Source organism: Rattus norvegicus, chromosome 1 (genome assembly GCF_021556685.1).
Source record: "Rattus norvegicus strain SHRSP/BbbUtx chromosome 1, alternate assembly SHRSP_T2T, whole genome shotgun sequence".
NCBI classification, from domain to species: Eukaryota; Metazoa; Chordata; class Mammalia; order Rodentia; family Muridae; genus Rattus; species Rattus norvegicus.
This window is the reverse complement of record NC_141534.1, coordinates 269793413-269814990: the sequence shown is the minus strand read 5'-3', so window position 1 is coordinate 269814990 and position 21578 is coordinate 269793413. Positions and strand designations below refer to the sequence as shown.

Below are 21578 nucleotides of genomic sequence, written 5' to 3'. Positions count from 1 at the left end.
TTGAAAGTAGCAAGATGGTTAGGACAAGATGGGAGGGCGGTCAGGAGCTGGTGGAGAGACTAGCCAGTGAGAGGCGGTTAGAGTCTGGGAGTCTTTCTAAGGCCCGCCTGACTGATGAGGAAAACAGGGGGAGGGGGGAGGGGGGAGGAGAACCTGGATATCTTCCATTTCCAACAACTGTGGGAATGGCAGGTCATTTTGTGGGATGGGGAAGAGGGTAGGTGTAACCTCAGGCTTGGCTTGTCCTTTGACTAGCTCATAACTTAGTTATTCATTCTAAGTCCTACCACATGGTTGGTTACCTGTCCTCCGTTTCATGCAACCATCACCTTCAGCGTTCAGGACGAATCTTGTGCCTCTGACTCTTTTCCTGAATCCCCCACCCCCTCATAGTCCATTTTCTTATCCTGCCTCAGCTCAGTGGCTACAGACTTTTAATTGACAAGTGATGTTTCCACACAGTATGGAAAGATTCTCTCTACAGGTAGGGGAGGGGAGGGGCCCAGCAGTTCAGATGTACAAGTCTGACATATCTCTTACCTGCTGTGAAGATCTTTATTGTGAGTATTTTATGGGTAGAAGGATTCTTTAACAAGTGGAGAGACTCACGTGAGACCATCATCTGCCAACTGATGTTTCCTACAGAGTTCAATTCAGGTCTCGTTGCCAGAATATGCGCAGTGTGTCGCCATGCTGCCTGTTTGTGTTAGGCTGAAATGCGCACCCAGGAAAGCGTGTGTCTGGTTCCTGTTTCTTAATTATTCATTATTAGTTGTTCATTATTCCTTTTCATTGGGTTATTTTCTGCTCTTTTGAACATAGCTTGGGTATAAGGGGGAGAAAGTCATGTTATCCTAGAACTACCATTTTTCAATATCGCCGTTGTTATTACTGCAAAAGCACAACAGAAACAAGAAAATAGGTATCTTACCCTCTGGGCATCCTTTCTTTTAGCCACTCACCAACCATAACAAGCCAGGCTGGGAGAGCTTCTACACTGGTGGAAGTGGGCAGGCTGTTTAGGGAAGTCACAGAACCGTGCACCCAACAAGATGACACCGTAGTGTTTAAGTGCGACAGGCAGACAGACAGAGGGAAGTCTCAGGTCCATCTAGGTTGAATACTGGGCCAAGGAGTTCTTGGTAAAGCAGTTGGAGTTCCAAAGGGGGTTTGAGGGAAATAGAATTAAGCGAATAGTGTTCCAGGCACAAAAACAGAACCTGTTCATTTTTAGCATCTCGAAAATGACAAGAATACTAAGCATTAGGAATACAATGTGGAAAGTGAAATATAACATATCCAAACAGCATGACACTGAGGACTGTGGAAGACTTAACGCTCCAGGGATACATGGAGTGTTCTTAGATGACAATTCACAACATTGTAAATCCGCTGGATGTAGGGCCACAGGCCCATAACCTCAGTTCTTGGAGGCAGAGGCCGGTTGATCGCTAGTTAAGGCCAGGCTAGGATTCACACGGAGATCTTGTCTCAGGATAAAAGTCGAAGCTGAGGAAAGGGCTCAGAGTTAAGAGTGCTCCCTGTGGCACAAGCTGGAAGTTTGGGTCCCAGGACCCTCATGAGGAGCAGTATAGCCATACACGTGTGTGGTTACCTTGATGGTGGGGATGAGGCAGGAGGATGGCTGGCTGCCAGCCCAGCTTTGGTTTCTGTGAGAGATCGTGACTCACTCAATTAAGGTGGAGAGTGACAGAGCAGGAGCCCTGATATCTTCCTCTGGTTTTGCACACACGTGTCCAGGCACATAGACCTGAACACACACATGCAACCTAAGCGTACACTACACACATACACCACACTCACTCACACACATAGAAACATATATAGAGAGAAACAAAACAGAAGTTCACTTTTTCGAAGTTTTTCCATAATTAAAATCCTAGTAAGAATGCTAACAAAGTCTTTTTCTTTGGGCCGTGTCGAGATACTCCCAGCATTTGCAAAAAAAAATAAGTGAATTTTATAAAATGAAATGAATGAGAAAAATTTAAAGAGTTCTAATTATGGGAGAGCTTCCCTACCAGGTAGCAAACATGGTAGGAAACTGCAGTAATCTGTGAATATTGGCGTGAGTACAGCAAGCAACCGTTTGCTTGTTTGTTTTTAATCTGGTAAAGGTGACATTTAAAACTCTTTGAGAAGGGAGATTAGTCGGCAAATGGTAGGGGGAGCAAAGATAAGACCATCTTTTCTTATGCACCCACACACACAGTTTTGAATGTGTTAAATAAGTAGAGATGGGTGTGATAATTCATACCCATAGTCCCAGAACTCAGGAGGCTGAGGCAGAAGCATTGCTGTGTGTTAGAAGCTAGCCTGGTGTACACAGTGATCTTTCTGTCAACCTGTGCTACAAAGTTACTTTAAAAAAATATAAAATAAATAAAATACGGGAAGTCCCAGGGGCTAGTGTGTAGTTCCGTGGCAGACTACATACTTAACATGTGTGAGGCCCTGGGTTTGATTCGCAGCAACACACGTACACATACACATGTAAGCCCTAGAAGAAAACAGGAGTGAGTGTATAATCTGACAAAGAGTATTTCAACTACCCAAATGGAACCCCCAAAAGGGGGTGGACAGACTTCACCCCTTCGAACAGGAGCTTGGCCTACGGTTGAAACGCCGTGCCTGCTAAATCTCCCATCAGCCATTCTTTAAGGCAGCGGCAGAGCTGGCTTGGACTGGACACCCACCAATGGTAGAGGTCGACACAGAGAGGTGTAAGGGCTGCTACCAGGTGCCTTTGAAAGCCTGCTGACTTCACAAATGGCAAGGTGGACCCTTCCCCTGAATTTCTTCTGTGTACAGAGCAGCCAGCGAGATCCTGACGGTGGTGGTCCTTCCCCGCTCTTCCGCAAATGCAGACCGAGGGTTATAGGTGGCAAACGCATGCGCAGCAGGCGTGGCTGAGACACAGGCTATGCCTGAGAGAGGGTTGTACTCGGGACTGGTACCTGGAACTGGAAGGCCTCGGTGATGGGCACTCAGTGCATCTTCAGGAACACTCATACTCTGGGATAGTCACTCCTTCCCGGGCAGCTGCAGAGTAACACTGAGTTCTAGAGGACCAGATGCTTCCTGTGCACTAACACGAGAAATCCCCGTGGCACCTTTACCATGAAGAGAGATGAGAGTCAGCGTGCAATGCTCCTGGGGACCCAGAAGGAACAACTACTGGCAAGACAAAGAGGCACCAGGACTGGGCTGGACTTTGCAGTTTAATTAACTCATTCGTCTGTGGCATTTTCTCCTTCTCTGGCAAAGCTGTCTGCAGTGATAAACGCTGACACAATGCTGTTTATGGGCTGGTGTTTGAAACATTTGATGCAAGTTGAGTGTGCCATTTGTGTTCTTGGAGATTAGACTGCCTTGTTCTGTGGATGCTTTTGGAGAAATCAAGACTTTGTGTTGGAGGTGCATTGTCTCCTGATGCCTGTGTGGAAAAAAAATATTTGTATTTCAAATGTTTCTCCACTGACAGGTATACATTTCCTCCCATAGACCTACCAGTTGTATTTTGTTGTATTAATTAGTGATTTTATCAATCTGTCTGTCTATCTATCTATCTATCTATCTATCTATCTATCTATCTATCTATCTTTGAGACATGCTCTTTCTATGTATCCCTGGCTGTCCTGGAACTCGATAAATAGGTCAGGTTGGCCTTGAACTCACAGAGATCCAACTGCCTCTGCCTCCCAAGTGTACCACTATGGCCAATTTAATTAATTAGAGACAAGTTCTCATGTATCCCACACTGGCCTTCAACTCACTCTGTGGCTGGGGGCGATACCTCTTGGCACTGATATTTCAGGTGTGGCTACCATGCCTACTTTATATGAAATCAAACACAGCACTTTGTGCATGAGCAGAAAGTATTTTTACCAATGGAGTAACATCCCCAATCTCGGACATTCCTGTCTTGGCGTCACACACACACAACTGTAGAGAAATGCTGTTAAGATGGCTCTGTCTCTGGACTATGGATTCTGGGAAGCCAAGGGTCAAGTGTAATAGCTTATTTTTAGGGCCTGCAGTGTGGCTCAGTGGGTAAAGGAGCTTGCACTCAAGCTTGATGACCTGAGTTTGATCCCTAGAACCCATATAGTGTAGGGAGCAAACCTCTTCCCACAGGTTGACCTTTGACCTACACACACACACACACACACACACACACACACACACACAGAGTGACACATACTCAGATCCACAAGCACACAAATGTATTCAAAATAAAAAAGTATGAGATAACATTTTAAGGAGCTTTCTCTAATACTTGAAGCTATAACCTCACTGTCCAGTAGGTACCATGAGAGAGTGACTCACACACAGTTATCTTCAAGTGGAGCCAATAGCACAGAGCGAGTAAGGAAAGCCCGTCCCCAGTTGGAGCAATTTAAATGTTGGTAAGTAGTTTTCAGACAAGGTCTTACGCTGTATCCCAGGGTAGCATTGAGCTCACTATGTAGTCCAGGCTGGCCTTGAAATCACAAAAACCTTCCTGCCTTAGCTTCTGGAGTTGCTAGGATTACAGCACAAGCCACTGACACTAACTTTCTGATCAAAGCAATTTAAATACCAGGAATGCTCTTTCTAGAACCGTCCCGCAGGAACAGCGGGTTAGGTCAGATTCCCAACAAAAGTCTAAGTAGGAAGCGTTAATGAATACTGTGAGTTCCTCGGAAGCTGGGTGTGGTGGTACACGCTTGCATGCCTGTAATCCCAGCACTTGGACGGTGGAGGCACAAGACGAATCAGGAGTTCAAGGCCAGCCTCTGCCATATGAAGCTGTATCATAAGCAAGCCAATGTTTTATTGCTATTCTCTTGCAGAGACCACATGCTTACCTACCTACTTAAAAAGGAACTACTTTGTGGGCTGGGGAGATGGCTCAGCTAGTGAATGCCTTCTGTGAAAGCAGAAGTTCAGATTGTTAGCACTCATAAAGATCTATCTAGCTAGAGCAGCATGTGTCGGTGACATACATTCACATGTACACATACAACAATAACACATACACACGCAACACACACATACACACACGCATACAGCACACACACAAAGACATACATACATAGCACTCACAGCACACACACATACAGCACACACACAAAGACACATACATACATAGCACTCACAGCACACACACAGCACACACACAAAGACACATACATACATAGCACATACAACACACACACATACAGCACACACACAAAGACACATACATACATAGCACTCACAGCACACACACATACAGCACACACACAAAGACACATACATGCATAGCACATACAGCACACACGCATACAGCACACACACAAAGACACATACATACATAGCACTCACAGCACACACACATACAGCACACACACAAAGACACATACATACATAGCACTCACAGCACACACACAGCACACACACAAAGACACATACATAGCACATACAACACACACATACAGCACACACACAAAGACACATACATACATAGCACTCACAGCACACACACATACAGCACACACACAAAGACACATACATGCATAGCACATACAGCACACACACATACAGCACACACACAAAGACACATACATACATAGCACATACAGCACACACACAGCACACACACATATACATACACACACCCTACTTAGCCTGTGTGTGTGTGGGTGTGTGTGTATACATATATACATATTCATACCATTATAGCTAATTTTAATGACCATGCAGTTCGATCACATCATTACTTGAAGCTCGTTGATAGGCCTTTCCCGATGGACACCTTTCTTGTTTTGTAGACAAGGCTGCACTGAGAATCTTTGAGCATTCACTGTTGTGAGACGTTTTGTATTATTCTGTAGCTTTCAATGAGGCTTTACTGGTTCTCCATGGCTCGTTTGCCCTAAACTCTCTTTCAGAGTCAGCCACACACTATCCACCTTACTACAGGAAACTGATTTCTTCTGGACTATAAAAAGTCATACACGTGTCTTTTGCTTAAACAAAGGGGCAGGCCACTTCCTTCCCAGCATAAGAGATGAATTTCCCCTCAGTTCATCTAAAGCCAGCCTCATACAGAGTTGCTTTTTCCAGAATGACTAATGGCAAGAGAGTCGTTGCGTTTTAAATCAAGACAATCATAAAGGAGACACCATACTGCTGTGCTGTCTAAAGGCTGTGTTACTTGTTTTTATTCATGGTTACACATTCCTTGCTGTTTAGAAATAAAACTTGAGGGGTAGGGGAGTGCCTATCTGGTACACATTAAGCGGACATGAGTTCTGATCCTGACCAACCATGTTTGGGCACAGGGACACACAGCTGTAACAGCAGCAGTGTGGGAGGGGACTGGGTGGATCTTCAGAGCTCCCTGTGGACCAGACTAGGTGGATCCCTGGATCTCCCTGTGGGAGGGCACTGGGTGGATCCTCGGAACTCCCTGTGGGCAGGAACTTGGTGGATCCCCAGAGCTCCCTGTGGACCCAACTAGGTGGATCCCTAGAGCTCCCTGTGGGCAGGGACTGGGTGGATCCCCAGAGCTCCCTGTGGGCGGGGACTGGTTGGATCCCCAGAGCTCCCTGTGGACCCAACTAGGTGGATCCCTAGAGCTCCCTGTGGACCAGACTAGGTGGATCCCTGGAGCTCCCTGTGGGCGGTGACTGGGTGGACCCCAGAGCTCCCTGTGGGCGGGGACTGGGTGGAGCTACTTGTCTAGCCTGTTCAGTAGAATCTGTAAACTCCAGGTCCAGGAGAGACCTGGTCTGAAAAAGCAAGGCAGAAAGTGAGAGGGGAAGATGTCTGACACTCACTTTTTGCCTTGCCTCCATACACACATCTGTATGCGCGCGCGCGCACACACACACACACACACACACACACACAACACACAACACACTTTGCACGCATGTGTACACATGAATACATACACACACACCTGCATCAACACTACACGTACACACACATGAATATGCATATGATACATACATGCACACATACACCTGCATGCTCATGTTCATATACATGCACATGCTCGTAGACATGAACACACACATATGTGACACTTGAAAATTAATTTTTAATATTTACTTTTTTTTTTCCGGAGCTGGGGACCGAACCCAGGGCCTTGCGCGTGCTAGGCAAGCGCTTTACCACTGAGCTAAATCCCCAACCGAAAATTAATTTTTAAAGGCTAAACCCAAATATCTGCACTCAGCCATGATGAACACAGCAGGCAACGCACAAAAGCAGGGCACTCAGGGAGGAAGGGGTGGAGTAAGGAGTGGGAGCCAAATGTTGGCTGAGCCCGATTCTCCAGCTCTGGATGACTCTTCCATTTCCAGCCTGAGACTAAAGCTCGGATCCAAATCGGATGACTCAGTTGTGCGATGACTACATTCTGTGGGGATGGGTCGTGGCTGACTCTGTGAGCAGGAGCAGTCTGGAGGAGCATTATGTAATACCCCTCGGGCAAAGGGCTTGAGAAGGTGTTGATTGTCAGCCCAGTCCTGGCACCATACTTGGGGCCATTTCTCACTTCTGCCTTTGCACAGTCTGGTTCAGGACTTCCTGCTTACCAAGGCAACCCACCCAACTTCCCAACTGTCTTGAGAGGAGTTCTGTGCTTTGAGCTAAACAATATGCAGTGTGCTTTTGAGGGAGCATGCGTGTGCGAGTGCCCTTCCATTGTTTGATGTGTTCTATTCTTAATCATGATTGAACACGCTGGTCAAGGAGTCTAGAGTGGTTTGCTCTCTTAGTTTGCTCTGGGAAATGTCAATGATGTTCACTGCTTTAACTGGATGGATTCCTAACAAGGCTTAATAAAACATCACATCGGATAACTTGTAAACATGTGTAAATGCTACTTTGTTTGTTGACTGGCTTAGAATGGGAAGGTCTAGCAAGATATCAAGGTCAGCTTTATTTTTAATCTCATTTCTCTGGCTGTTGTTCCTGATACAAAAGACAAGCAATAAACACCGGTGTTTGTTTGGCTAGGAGGGAAACAGACACTTGGCGGGGTGCACCTGCTCTCCTAGCGCTGCAGAGCCCGGCTTACTCATCTTCCAGCTCCTTGACTTGGCAGCCAGGCTCGCCAGTGACTAAATGTTTTCCTTTCTCTTCCTTTTGCTACATTGTTTAACAGTCCAGGCAGATTCTCCATCACACACTTCAGTCTCCAGTATTCTGATATTCAAATTATACAGCGCTTAATTAAGATCGTACAAGGGGTCCCATGGGAGTGCTCAGCGGGTGAAGGTGATTGTTGACAAGCCTTACAACCTGAGTTTGATCCGAGGACCTACATGGCAGAAAGAGAGAACTGACTCCTGCAACGTGCCCTCTGACCTCTGTATGGACTAGGGGAGAAATCGCCGGGAAAGAGTCTTTCTTCCATACTTACTGATGGTTTTTGCAGTATGTTCAGTGATCTCTACTTTGTAGTATTCATTCCGGAGAAAATGGTCTTTGTGAGACATATTGAGATGTCAAATGCAATCAATAAACACGATTTTATTCCATCGTATTGTTTGCCTGGGACATCGAGGGATGGCACCCAGAGACTATTATGGGCAGCAGCAGAGAGAGGTGATGCACGGGAAGTTGCTGTAGGTGCATTATGGGCCAGAGACTGCTTTGGAGGAACAAACCCGATCAATGAACTACATACAGCAGGAGGGGTGCCCTCTGCCCACTGATGCATGTAGCTTTGCTATCCGCCTAAGCTCTGGAAAAAGGCCGCCCTGCCAGCCCACACCCAGCTTCCCTTGAATCCACAGATAAAACACACACACACACACACACACACACACACACACACACACACACACACTCAGGATCTCACATGGCTGGTCAACTTTTCTCTCTCTGCATCTGTCCACTTGCCTCCAGGGACCTGTAAGTCCCGCCTTTCCCTTCTGCCCAGCTGCCATTGGCCCATGGCTTCTTTACTGACAGATCAAGAACTGATTGGGGAACAGGACTTCAGCATCAGCACCACCCCTCCAGCCCACCTTTATGGAGACCCTGATTTCAGTCCCCCTGGCAGCCTTTTCCAAACTCATTTCCAGCCTTCCTGTGGTTTTGTGGGATTGTTCCTATGTGTGTCCTCATGATAATGACTGTTTGAACTGACTTTTCTAAGAAGGATCGGTTGTGAGTCAGCTCCATAGCTGGGCTGACAGGGACCCTGGAGGGTATAATTTGACAGACTTGACTGGCTCTGAGAAGTAATAGTCACACACTAAGCGACAAGAACAGCACCCCAGTGACCCCATATGTCTAGTACAAACACAAAACCCCTTCTCTCTTAGAGACAGACTTAACCACTGGACACACAGCATTTTTTAAAGGAACTCTTTATAGAAAAGACAAAATGAAGAACATTTCAGGAGAAAAAAAATGGATCTGGAGATTCTTATGTTAAGCAAAGTGAGCCAGACGCAAACAGACAATACCGTGTGTTCTCTCTCATGTACAGAGTCTAGCTTTTAATATGTAAGAATATGAATGTAGTTAGATGTGAGTGTGACTTAGGTCATGAAACTAGGGAAGGAACCAGGAATGGGGAGAGTGGGAGGCCAGAGCAAGACAGTACGTAAAATACAAGGGCAGGAAGGAGTCTGCTGGGTGGAGACAGGCTCAAGATGAGGAGAGGGGGTGGAAGAGAATCAGCAAAAAGGAATTATTTTGAAGGGCTCACACTAAAACCCAATACTTTGTGTGCATACTAAAAAAGATTTACAAACATTCTTTACAAACTGTCCCAAGACACTTGCCGGAGCCCCACATTGCGAACGACAGTGTTTTATCAGCATAAGGCATACCCTTGTAACACAAAGCATGTGCAATCCCAGTCCATGAGCCAGCATGCTGTAAAGGAAGTGAAGCAGGGGGTGGGTCTGGAGAACATGGGATGGGCAGTCAGGGAAAGCCGCTCCTGCCAGTGCTAGGGCTCTTCCAGGGAGACACATGGAGGGAGGTCAGACATGGAGGGGAGGGGGCCCCTCATGTGTTACCTTGTGAACTATTCTGAGGACTTTGGCTTTTACAGAGCAGGAACTAGGGTCACTGGAGTTTGGGTAGATGAAGCCATTAAATGTGGCCTTTAAGGAAAACACACGAACCTTCAAGCTATGGCTTTGGATGTTTCTTTGTATAATCTTTGGTCATCTTTGGGTTTTGTGTAATTGTGTGTGTGTGTTTATTGTTTTAATTTGCGAACCACAGGTCACTCACATTGCTGAAATGAGAAAGAAACAAACACAGCCACCCTGTCAGGGGCAGTTATTGCCTCCTGTTAGGTGTGGAACCCTTGGCACAGTCCAGAAGAATAAGCCGTGGAGGAAGGCAAGCCCCTCCTTGTCTGACTCTGGAAAGGAAAAGCTGTGTTGAGAGATAAACCATCCCGCAGAGGGTGTGGCCTGCAGGGGGCGTGGCCCGAGATGGCGTGGCTAAGGGTGGAAACAAACATGTCCGATGATAAATCATTGCATTTTCAGTGTCGCCCTTGAATCTGGGTGACAGTATTTGGGTTAAATGGTTGGACAGTCTTCATTTTAGCCTGTGATTTGGGCAAGTTTCCTAGGGGTGAGTTTACACTGGGGAGAACTACTGTCAAAAATCTCAGCTGCCGGGGCTGGAGAGATGGCTCAGCGGTTAAGAACACTGACTGTTCTTTCAGAGGTTCTGAGTTCAATTCCCAGCAACCACATTGTTGCTCACAAACATCTGTAATGGGATCTGATGCCCTCTTCTGGTGTGGCTGAAGACAGCTACAGTATACTTATATACATATATAAATAAGTAATTCTAGAAAAACTCAGCTGCAACCCCAGGCACGGTAACCTCCCTTCTTGGGAGGCAGAGGTTAGTTCTAGTGAGGACCTGTCTTGAAGAGAGAGGAGGGGGAGGAGGGGGAGGAGGGAGAGGAGGGGGAGGAGGGGGAGGAGGGAGAGGAGGGGGCAACCTACCAGTTTCTGACATATGTCTGGTTTTTAGGTTCATGTACTAAGCTATGAAGACCGTTTTCTCTCTTGAGAGGCCTGCTGTGTAGTCCACTACCATCCGTTTTGCATATAGAGACCTCGAGGCTTGTTTTAGCTGTATTCTTGTACCTAGAGGTAGGGATATTCTACTGAGACAGGACATTGTTCTGTGTCTCAGCCATGCTGGCTTTGAGCTTGGGTTCCTCCTTTCACAGCCTCACCAGTACTGGTGTTATAAGCAGGTACCGACATTCCCAGGCTAGAGAGCAAACAGTGAAGCTGGAGTCCTTAGTGTGCTTATGCCTGGCTCTGTCTGGTTGAGCTGAATCAGTCATGTGTAAATGCCAGGCCTGGAAGACTGCAGTGGAGATCCTTGAAGTAGTGAGCTGCAGTGGCCATCGTAACCCACACTCACATTACTGTTGCTTTTCCTTCAGATACGGAAGAGTGACAGCCAGCCAGTCTGCACAGGTATGTGTCTGCTTCTTCCGGTGTTTCCAGTGGTTTTCAAACAAGGGACACGATAGGGGAGCCCCAAGCACTATGGAGTCTCTCACTGGGGTCACTTTCCCTTCTGCAGCACAGAAATGTGTTCTTAGGAGCTGCGTTGCTATGGAGCTCCTCCTCTGGCCTCCTTCCTTGCTCACTCAGTCAAGATTGGGAATGGACATGGCCTTACAGGTGCATGAGGACGATGTGTCAGAGAACAAAAGACAAGCAGGTCAATGTAGAGCGCCTCCTTGGTCAGATACACTCCTGGTGGTTGGTAGTATCCAGTGCACTGTGGAGGAGAAACCTTAATGTGTGACAGTGTGCTGGAAAGCAGGAGTCAGTACCCTTGGCTTAGCAGTAAAAATGGGGAGGGAGCTAGAGCAGTGTGTGTGTGTGTGTGTGTGTGTGTGTGTGTGTGTGGTGTGAGTGTGTGAGTGTGAGTGAGTGTGTGTGAGTGTGTGTGAGTGTGTGAGTGTGTGAGTGTGTGTGAGTGTGTATGTGTGTGAGTGTGTGTGAGTGAGTGTGTGTGAGTGTGTGAGTGAGTGTGTGTGAGTGAGTGTGTGTGTGAGTGAGTGTGAGTGTGAGTGTGTGAGTGAGTGTGTGTATGTGTGTGAGTGTGTGAGTGTGTGAGTGTGTGAGTGAGTGTGTGTGAGTGTGTGTGAGTGTGTGAGTGTGTGTGAGTGTGTGTGAGTGAGTGTGTATGTGTGTGAGTGAGTGTGTGTGAGTGAGTGTGTATGTGTGTGAGTGAGTGTGTGTGAGTGAGTGTGTGTGAGTGTGTGTGTGTGTGTGTGTGTGTGTGTGTGTGTAGGGGAGGGGTCTCACGTGGCCTCTGCCTCACTGTGTAACCAAGAGTGACCCTGACCTTCTGATACTGTCTCCTAACCTCCCTGAACCCTCAGATACATGTCATCACACCTGTCGATATGTGGTCCTGGTGAGTTAACATGGGCTGTGTGCACACGAGGCAGGCGCTCCATCAGTGCGTTACCCCAGCCCTTCAGTGTGAATCTTTTAAAAGGATACTCTAAGCCTGCTCCAAGGCGACACACGACGTTATCCCCACTTGCTCTGGGTATGAGCATACACAGCATTACACAGAACCACAGAAGCCCACGATTGTCCATTATACGTTTTCTTCAATAAGTGATCCCCAAACTGGACTTCCATTCCGTATGGCATATTTCAGGGAAGTAGTGGGTGGTCAAGTAAGTTCTCTTCCAAACACGGAATCCTGGGTTCCACCCGGACATCTGCAGACCCAGGAGGGGATCACGGAGAGACGTCCAATGTCAATGTATATCACCACCCGCCACCAAGATCTTCCAGGCAGCATGTGAGCATGAGGGAATACTCCCACTAGTATCTACATTTCCTGCCTCAGTGGTCCTTAGCGAAGGAACTAGAAGAACACAATTTTTCTTCTCTAAGTCTCTTTCCAGCTGTTCTCCAAGCTCCAAGGAGGAGACAGCATGCAGAAACTGTACATAACTCAGCCTGGTATACGCTTATGTCCTTTGTACAGGAACTACCTTTAAAAGGTTGCCACTGTCCAGTAAGTGTCTACTGCTAGCCCTGTACTGAACAGATAGTACCTCGTTAGGAACAAACAGATCCTTCTGACCACCATATTGGGCAGGTCTTAGCCTTTCTGTTGTGTAGATGAAGAGGCAGGAGTAGCTTGGTTATTGAGTGCACTTCTTGGAATCACTCCTTAATTAATCTGCCCAAAACTCTTTTGGGTAGTAACTGTGTTCCCTGTACTACATAGGTGCCAGGCTGTGACCCTCACCAAGGCCTTTGGGGGGGTCCCTTGTTCTCCGGGATTTTGTCATCTTTAGGGGAATAAAATGATTTGTTTTCAAATAGTGGAATGTAGACTGGCATCTATTGAGAGAGCAGGACACGGACTAGATCTGCATCCGAGGGTCTGGCAGAGAGGGCTGAGAGCTGGTGTGGGAGTGGAGCCAACATCCAGGGTTTGGTTTGCATGGGTTACTCAGGCTATCCATCAGATATCCAGGAGGGGAGGCCATGGAGACAGTGGGCCACCAGAGTTCTAGAGTCTCCACTAGGGATTCTTAGGGGAGAGTCAAGGGGAGATTAGTCTCATTTTTTAATCCATGGTCTGGCTGTGTCTCCTCAGCTGGTCTTCAACTCTTTGGCTTAAGCTCTTCTCTCTGTGTAACAAGGACTGCAGATGTGTGCAGACGTTGAGTAAGGTAGACACCTTAGAGAGGAGCCTTGTTTGTACGAAGCTTGGGGACTTTATCCAGGAAGAGCATTTAAGTGGAGACATTCTTTGGATGGGTGCTGCACAGATCTGGTCCTCAGTATAGTATTGGGTCTGGCCTGCATGCCGACATCTATGTCTGTCCATGCACTGTAAAAACAGAAGTTCCGGTTTGACATTAGAAACTTTCATAGTTCTTTGAAATCTGCCCCTCTCTACTCTGCTGTGTGTATATCTGTGTGTGTGCCTATGTGTGTCTGTCTCTATGTGTGTGTCTTTATGTGTGTGTGTCTGTGTGTCTGTGAATGTGTCTGTGTGTGTGTCTGTATGTGTATCTCTGTGTGTGTGTGTGTGCTGGTGTGTACTCATGTGTGAGTGAGAGAATGCACAAGAGGCCAGAGGATAACTTCACACCTACCTTGCTTGAATTTGCATCTTCTGTTGTTCACTGCTGGGTCTGCCATGCCGGCTGGCTCACAAGTTTCTGAAGAATGTCCTGGTCTCTGCCCACCCCCACCCTCCACCTCCAGGATCACACATGGCTATCCATATAGCCAGATATTCTGGGGATCAGAATTCAGCTTCTCACAATTGCACAGCAAACCCTTTACCCACTGAGCTGCCTCCCCAATATCTTCAATAACAATGTAAGGGAAAACCGTCACTCACACGCTGTATGCCTTTTTGACTTCTCTTTAATTCCTTTTTATTACATTTTCATTTTTATTACATTTTCAACTGTCTATGCGTGCAGTGTGTTGGAAATAAAAACAGCATGGAGCTCTCCCCTTCCAGTGTTGAGAGAAACAGGAACTGAGAGCACACGACCAGAGAGCAAGAAGGAAATGACACTGGCACTCCTTTGATTTGAAACTTGAACCTGAACCCAGGTGCTTCAGTGCCTCCTTCCCTAGGGAGCAATCCCATAATGAGACCTAGGTGTGAGCTGGGTAGAATTACAGTCCCTCTTGAAACTTCAGCTGTTAGATCCAAATGATGATGACTGGCCTCCCAAAAGGCAAACGTACAGTTGCTAGCTATGCTCTTCTTGTCCTCATCTCTCAGTTCACTGTGCCTCGTGTCCCCAGAGAAGCCCCTGATGTTGTGTTCTGTTTTGCATGTTTGGGAAGTCCACCTTAAAACTGTGTGTGGGGGGGTTGATGTCATTATGCAGGTGAAGGCATATACAGGATAGAAAGAGGCCTGCAATTTGATGAGAAGGAAGGATGGGCAGGAGAAAAATTTGAGAGAGGAGAGAAGTGAGGAGAGAGCAGCCAAGAGAACGTGGAGGCGGATGTAAAGATTCCTCTTGCACATTTACAGGTTGTTATGAATATTCTTAAGGGATGGATGTGTACAGGGCTTTGTATGTCTAGATTAGCAAGTTATATCCTATCAATTGCATCAGAGGTTATTGTGTATTCTTTAATGTGGCGATTTAATTGAGTTCAAGAGAGCGTGTGGTGGTAGGACACACTGGGCTGCCATGGAATTGGGATGTGTACATCTGGCATGGTGGCGACCTGCCTTGGGAACTAGATGGGTAGAGAGATTGTTGCCAGGCTCAGAGAGTAGCCAGTGGAGATATATATATATATATATATATATATATATATATATATATATATATATATACATACACACATATATATATTACATACACACATATATATTATATATAATCAGTATGTATATAAAATCAGTATATGTATAATATATCTATCTCTATCTCTATTCATATCCCTATCTATCTATCTATCTATCTATCTATCTATCTATCTATCTATCTAAGTAATTGCCCCCTAAATTTTGTAAAGGGTATTAGACTTGGTCCCAGTGGCAGCCTGAGAAACAGCCAGTCTCTAAGTACCCAGAATCCTCATCACTGCTTGTCAACACATACAAATAAGACCCTGCAGTCAGCACCAGGAGACAATCACACTGACATTCTCACTCAGTCAGGTTCACAACTCAAACATTAAGGCTTTTGTTTTTCAATACAACATCGATAAACTTCCCTACAGTCTTGAAGGGGGGTTTATTGCTGTTTAAAGACTCAAGAACCCTTCATGCTCTGGGGAGAAAAGAACCCAGAGGACTAAGACCTAAAAAATGTATCCACCACTGGGACTGATTTACAATTGAGTTTAAAAGCAAATTATATCACAGAGAGATCCAAGATGGTTCTATTTAGTTTAGGCAAGACACCTGGCAGTGTGAACTTCCGAAAGTACAAGTGATTCCATACCAACCATTTGCTTCTCTCAATTCTAAAATATATGGCAAAGAGCCAATGGGACAACTTAGGCAGAATTCCTCCATCTGGAAGTCCGGGGCACATTGTCTAGGACCCCAGTCTTATCTAGGCTCCTTTGACCATAAGTCAGCATCACAGATGAGCAAATTATATGAAAGTTCCTCATCCTTCGGGTTGTGAGGAAACATTGCCTTTTGTCATGGTGTTTCATCACAGCAATAGGCAACATGGGGAGGAAAGGGTTTATTTCACTCAGGGTTCCATATAACAGTTCATCTTCAAAAGCAGGAAGGACAGGAACTCAAGCACAGCAGGAACCTGGAGGGAGGAGCTGACGCAGAGGCCACAGAGGGGGCTGCTTACTGGCTTGCTTCTCATGGTTTCATCAGCCTGCTTCCTTATAGAACCCAGAACCACTCACCCAGAGTGGCCCCATCTACATCAGTCACAAAAGAAAAGCCCTATAGGTCAGCCTGAAGCCAGCTCTTATATTTTTTGGTTGTGAGTCTAGCCTTTAATGGCTGAGCCACCTCTCCAGCCCCTGAAGCCAGATCTTATGGAGGCGTTTTCTCAACTCAATTCAGGTTCCCTCCTCTCTGACTCTAGTTTGTATCAAGTTGACATAAGAAAACTAATTAGTACGTACATAGTGATATTTTTTTAAAGCGCTTCTTGTAAATAGTAGTAATGTTTCTAAGAAAGAGTAACATTTCTAAAACACTGTAGGCCAAGTGAGTTTCTAAGATTTGTATACACCTGAACTAATTCAATCATCAGTCGTGGAGATATTACCCCATTCAACAGATGAGACAATTGAGGGGGGAAAAGTATTTAACTGGCTCAAAAGCTCTGAATCAACAAGAAATCTGTGGTTCTACTGAAGGACGTGGGTGCTCTGAAACGTGTGGATGATGAGGTCTAACCTGATGTCACCTCTGTTGTTTTAAGAAATACCCTGAAAAACAAAAAACAACTTGAATAGAGAAAGGGTTTCTTTAACTCACAATTCCAGGTTTAAGTTCCTCATCATAGGGAAGTCAAGGCAGGAACTTGGAGCAGCTAGTCCCAATCATAGTGAGGAACAAAGAGAGGAACAAATACATACATACGTACATACAGTACGTGTGTGCGTGTGTGTGCGTGGGCACACGTGTATGTGCTCAGCCCCCTCTAGGTTTACACAGCCTAGGACCCAAACCTAGAGAATGCTGGGCAGGCCTTCCCAACTTTACTAATGTAATCAAGACACTCCCCTATAGATATGCCCACAGGCCTATCTGACCCAGACAGTGGAGCTTCTCTCTTCAAACGATTGTAGATTGTGTTGACCTGACAATTAAATCTGTCACAGTGCAGCATTGTCTTGCTTATAAATGTTTGGAAGTAAATAATCAATAATGGGGCATGAAAATCAATCAAATCTGATTTCATTTGGGGTAGATAAAGAGTTTTCAAAGAAGGCTTTTAGCATGTAGTCCCTAGAGATGCCTTAGCATTTTCCAGTTAACCAACACTTTATAATACTTAAATGAAAGAAACCCAGTGATTAAAAATTCAGGGCTTACCTAGCATGCACAAAGCCCTGGACTTTAATCCCCAGCACTAACCAATTCGTGCACCTGTGAACATACACATGCACACACACACACACACACACACACACACACATGCACACACACACATGCACACACATATAGACACATGGGCACACATGTACACATGCAAACTCACATGCACACACATGCACACTCACTCAGGAACCTTCATTGAATACATATGGGGCTTTGTTTTTTATATATTTTTATCTATGGTAGAGCATTCATACTTAAAAGAATTTCGCTTAATAAATATTTAAAGGTAGCATTTTGCCCAAGTTATGAAAATGTATACAGTTCAGAGTTGAAGCAATGTTTTACCCTGATTGTAACCCTAAAACCTTTGTTAGCTATAAAGTTCAGAGTTAGTAATTGATATCATGTAATGATAAACTGCAATTAGCTTGTACTTATGTTTTGTTATGTTAATCCATAAATAAGTCTCCTCATCTACAAAACCGACAGGATCCGTTTCACAACTGGGTAGTATTCCAGGGCTGACGTGCTATCATTTAAAGGTACGTCCCACTGTGATTCCCTGGAAGTTGTTACTGTTACTGTTGTTGTTGTTTACCTTTGTGGACTTCCCCTAGAAGCTGGTAATGCTGTCCTCATCAGCTCTAGATTTTAATTTAGAGCAATCTCTGTAAATTGCAGGAAACAACAAAGAAAACCTTATTATTTGAACTAAAACCTTGTTTCAAAATGTAGCACTTTAGTCAAGAGTCTGACCTTTCTTCACATACAATGGTCTCCTTTATCCACGTTCTCTCCTTCTGTAGTCAATTTCAGTTCAAAACAGTAAATAGAAAATTCTAAGTAAACGGATCCTGAGTTTGAACTGTGAGCCTTTCTGAGTAGTCTTAGACCAGTCCTGTTGTCCTTCATCACCTGGGATATGATTCTTCTCCTTGTCCAGCATATCTGCACCGATCATGCCACGTTTCCATTAGCCGTTTTCCCACTAGTCGTTCAGTGGCTATATTTAGTAATAGAGTGATTCTTGCAGAGTTTGTGTTCGTGGAATCCTTATTTTCCTTAATAATGCTGTCAAAACACGAGAACGTCAATTTTTTTTGTCAATTCAGGTACGCCAAAGCCGAGCCTTGAAGGCTTCCTTTTTGATGCAAAGGTGAGCACACAGCAGAGCGGTTTTGAGAGAGCACAAGCACAGGGGTAACTTTCTGACAGCACGTCATTGTGTCCACTCCCTGTTACTGAAAGACCCCTGGAGCGGGGAGACCCTCGCTCAAGTCTCGGGATGGTGCGACCCCCCCCCCCAAGAACTCACGTGAGACCATCCTTGCTGTAATAAACATGAGGTTTATTGATAGGAACCAGTGCATTGGGGTTGAGACTCATATCCCACGCAGGGGCAGTGGAGTTCGACCCTGAGAGGGTGGGAGAAAGGGTATTTAAAGGAAGAACCCAAGGGGGCAGGGGTGGTGTCATTGGAAAATCACAAGGAGAAGCTTCTTGTCTCAAGATTGCTTAACTTTATGGTCCGCTAGTTCCTAGAAGCTTCCTGCTTCTCAAGGTTGTTCTCTAAGATTTTAATCTAACTTTATGGTCAGCTAGTTCCTGGAAGAAGCTTTCTCTTATCTTTACTAGGTTGAGACAGCATTCCTAAACTTCTGACTTTTTGGCTGTATTTTTTATTCTTTCATTACTAGTTATTGTTCCAGTGCCTAATTTAGAGACAAATCTTTGTGGGTTTTATTTTTATTTTTTGTTTGTTTGTTTGTTTGTTCATTTTAAGATAGGGTTTCTCTACTTTGGTCGCTCTGTAGACCAGGCTGGCCTTGAACTCAGAGATCTGCCTGTCTCTGCCAGCTCGTTCTGGGTTTAAAGGCATGCACCAGCGCTGCTGGGCAGAGAGGAATCTTTGTAATGGACATGTGTAGATACCTGTCTGTGGGCTGTGGAGCTCTCAGTAGCTTCAGGCATTCTTTGAACACACGGCTTATGGGTGAGAAGGGACCAGGCACTAGTGAAATTCATCTTGTGAGCCGTATCATTTGGGAGCATGGGAAGAGGAAACAAAGGGAGACTCCATTCCCTTAAAATACAGACCGTTCTTCTAAAAGTGCACATGGTTCTTCCCACTATTGGTGGGTGTTCTGATGGTCAGCCTTGGGCTCTTCGATCCACACTTTCAAGGGTTCAAATCCCACCTAACAAGGTGCTGTCTGGTGGAATTCACCAGCATCTGTCAGCATGACCTTCAAGTAGCAGACCACAGCACTAACCCCATTTATTTATCACCACTACTGAAAGGCAGAGCTTTTTCTTATCATAAAGGATCGCCTCTGTCTTTTCCAGACAGCTGCGTAAGGATCATCTCTCTCTAGAATAGCACACACACTCTCCACATTCCTGTAGCTAACAAGGCACAGCCACAGTAGAGTACTAGCCTTCCTGTGAGGGTGAGCTTGAGACTATAGACTCTCGTTTTCCAAACTCACGATTTTGCATCTTAACAAGTCCCCCGGGAGGATGGGTAGGAACTAGAATTTAATAATGCCCAGATTTCCTCTGGGGAAGAGTAACAAAGACTTCCCAGGGAAGTGGTGGGTGTCTCCCAGGATGATTTCCACACAACACCAAACAAAATAATAAAAGAGAGTCCCTGAGGGAGACGTTTAACTGTCCGCTTTGGTGCCTGTTCCTGTTTCTATAAACTCTAATGCTTCGTGTGCAAAAAACCGTATCATTTCTATTTTGGGAAGTATTTCTTACTAATAATTAACAGGTAGGCACTACTAAAAGATTCGGGCACACGACAGCCTTTCAGACCTAGTCAGGACTCACACATGTATGGTCACTGCTCGACTGTCGAGTTTCCATGGCAGCCTGGAAGCATTGTTACAGTTTTGTTGAGTCCTCTGTACCTTAGAAATATGTGGCTGGGGCTGGAAAGATGGCTCAGTGGTTAGGAGCACTGACTGCTCTACCAAAGGTCCTGAGTTCAAATCCCAGCAACCACATGGTGGCTCATAACCATCTGTAATGAGAGCTGATGCCCTCTTCTGGTGTCTGAAGACAGCTACAGTATACTCACATATAATAAAATAAATAAATATTTTTTTAAAAAAAGAAATATGTGTTTTATGTTCAAAATAAAAAAAAGGTGCTAAAAGGTTTTCTACTAAAGGAACGGTTTCATGATTCCAGCTGAAAGTTGGGGCTGTACCTGTCAAGCGAATGAGCAGGGCATCTGTTTCTTCTTTCTGTCTTGTTTTTCTAATAGAAACTCGTCCTAGAGCTGAGTTCAGCGTCCGTAAGCCTCGAGGTATTTAGTTTATTTCCTAAGATTGAAACAAGGGCTTAACATTGCTTGAATGCCAATCAGGTTGGCATTTAGCCATCTGGATTAAAGTGTGGGAATTGCCACTTCTAATGAGTTTATGTTTCTGATGTCAAAGAAAAAAAGAAGCATTTTTTAGAATGCTCATTTTCCATGAAACTATTTTGTTTTCTTGCTTCTGTGATTCAGGAAATCCAGTAAGGCATGTTAAATCAGTGTGCCTCTAGGATACAAAAGAACAAAAACACCCCCCCAAAAAAAAATTCCCCCCCCCAGAAAAACAAAATAAAAACAAACAACAAAAAAAACCCCACAAACAATGACTGACTCCAATTGTCTAAAGCCAGATGTAATATTCTGAAATAATGGTGTTTGCCTAGAACAACAGTTCTCAACCTGAGTCCCAACCCTTTTGGGGATTAAAGGACCCTTTCACAGGGGTCACCTAAGATCGTATGAAAACACAGATACTTAAATTACAATTAATAACAGTAGCAAAACTACAGCTATGGAGTAGCAACAAAAATAATTCTATGGTGGTGGTGGGGTGGTCACCATGACATGAGAAGCCTTGTTGAAAGGAGGCAGCATTCGGAAGGTTGAGAACCCCTGGCCTAGAAGATAACCCCGGAAAGGCTACATTACTTTCTTTACCAACCAGCTCTGGAGTCCGGTCTCAAAAGGTAAAGAC

At 45.2% G+C, this 21578-nt stretch overlaps 1 protein-coding gene across 22 annotated transcripts in view; it reads left to right on the top strand.

The window, feature by feature from the left end:
* Positions 1-21578, top strand: part of Ablim1 (actin-binding LIM protein 1) — a 296678-nt gene that overhangs the window by 9652 nt on the left and 265448 nt on the right. For 11 of the 22 annotated variants that reach the window (XR_015621685.1, XR_015621674.1, XR_015621665.1 and 8 more), the window contains exon 2: positions 11444-11477. The exons of the other annotated variants lie outside the window; for them this stretch is intronic. Coding sequence is in view for 8 of the 11 variants with exons in the window: in XM_087552139.1 (XP_087408265.1) it covers positions 11444-11477 (34 nt within the window). In the remaining 3 variants the exon portion in view is untranslated. The remainder of the gene's footprint in view (positions 1-11443; positions 11478-21578) is intronic. 22 annotated transcript variants of the gene reach the window in all.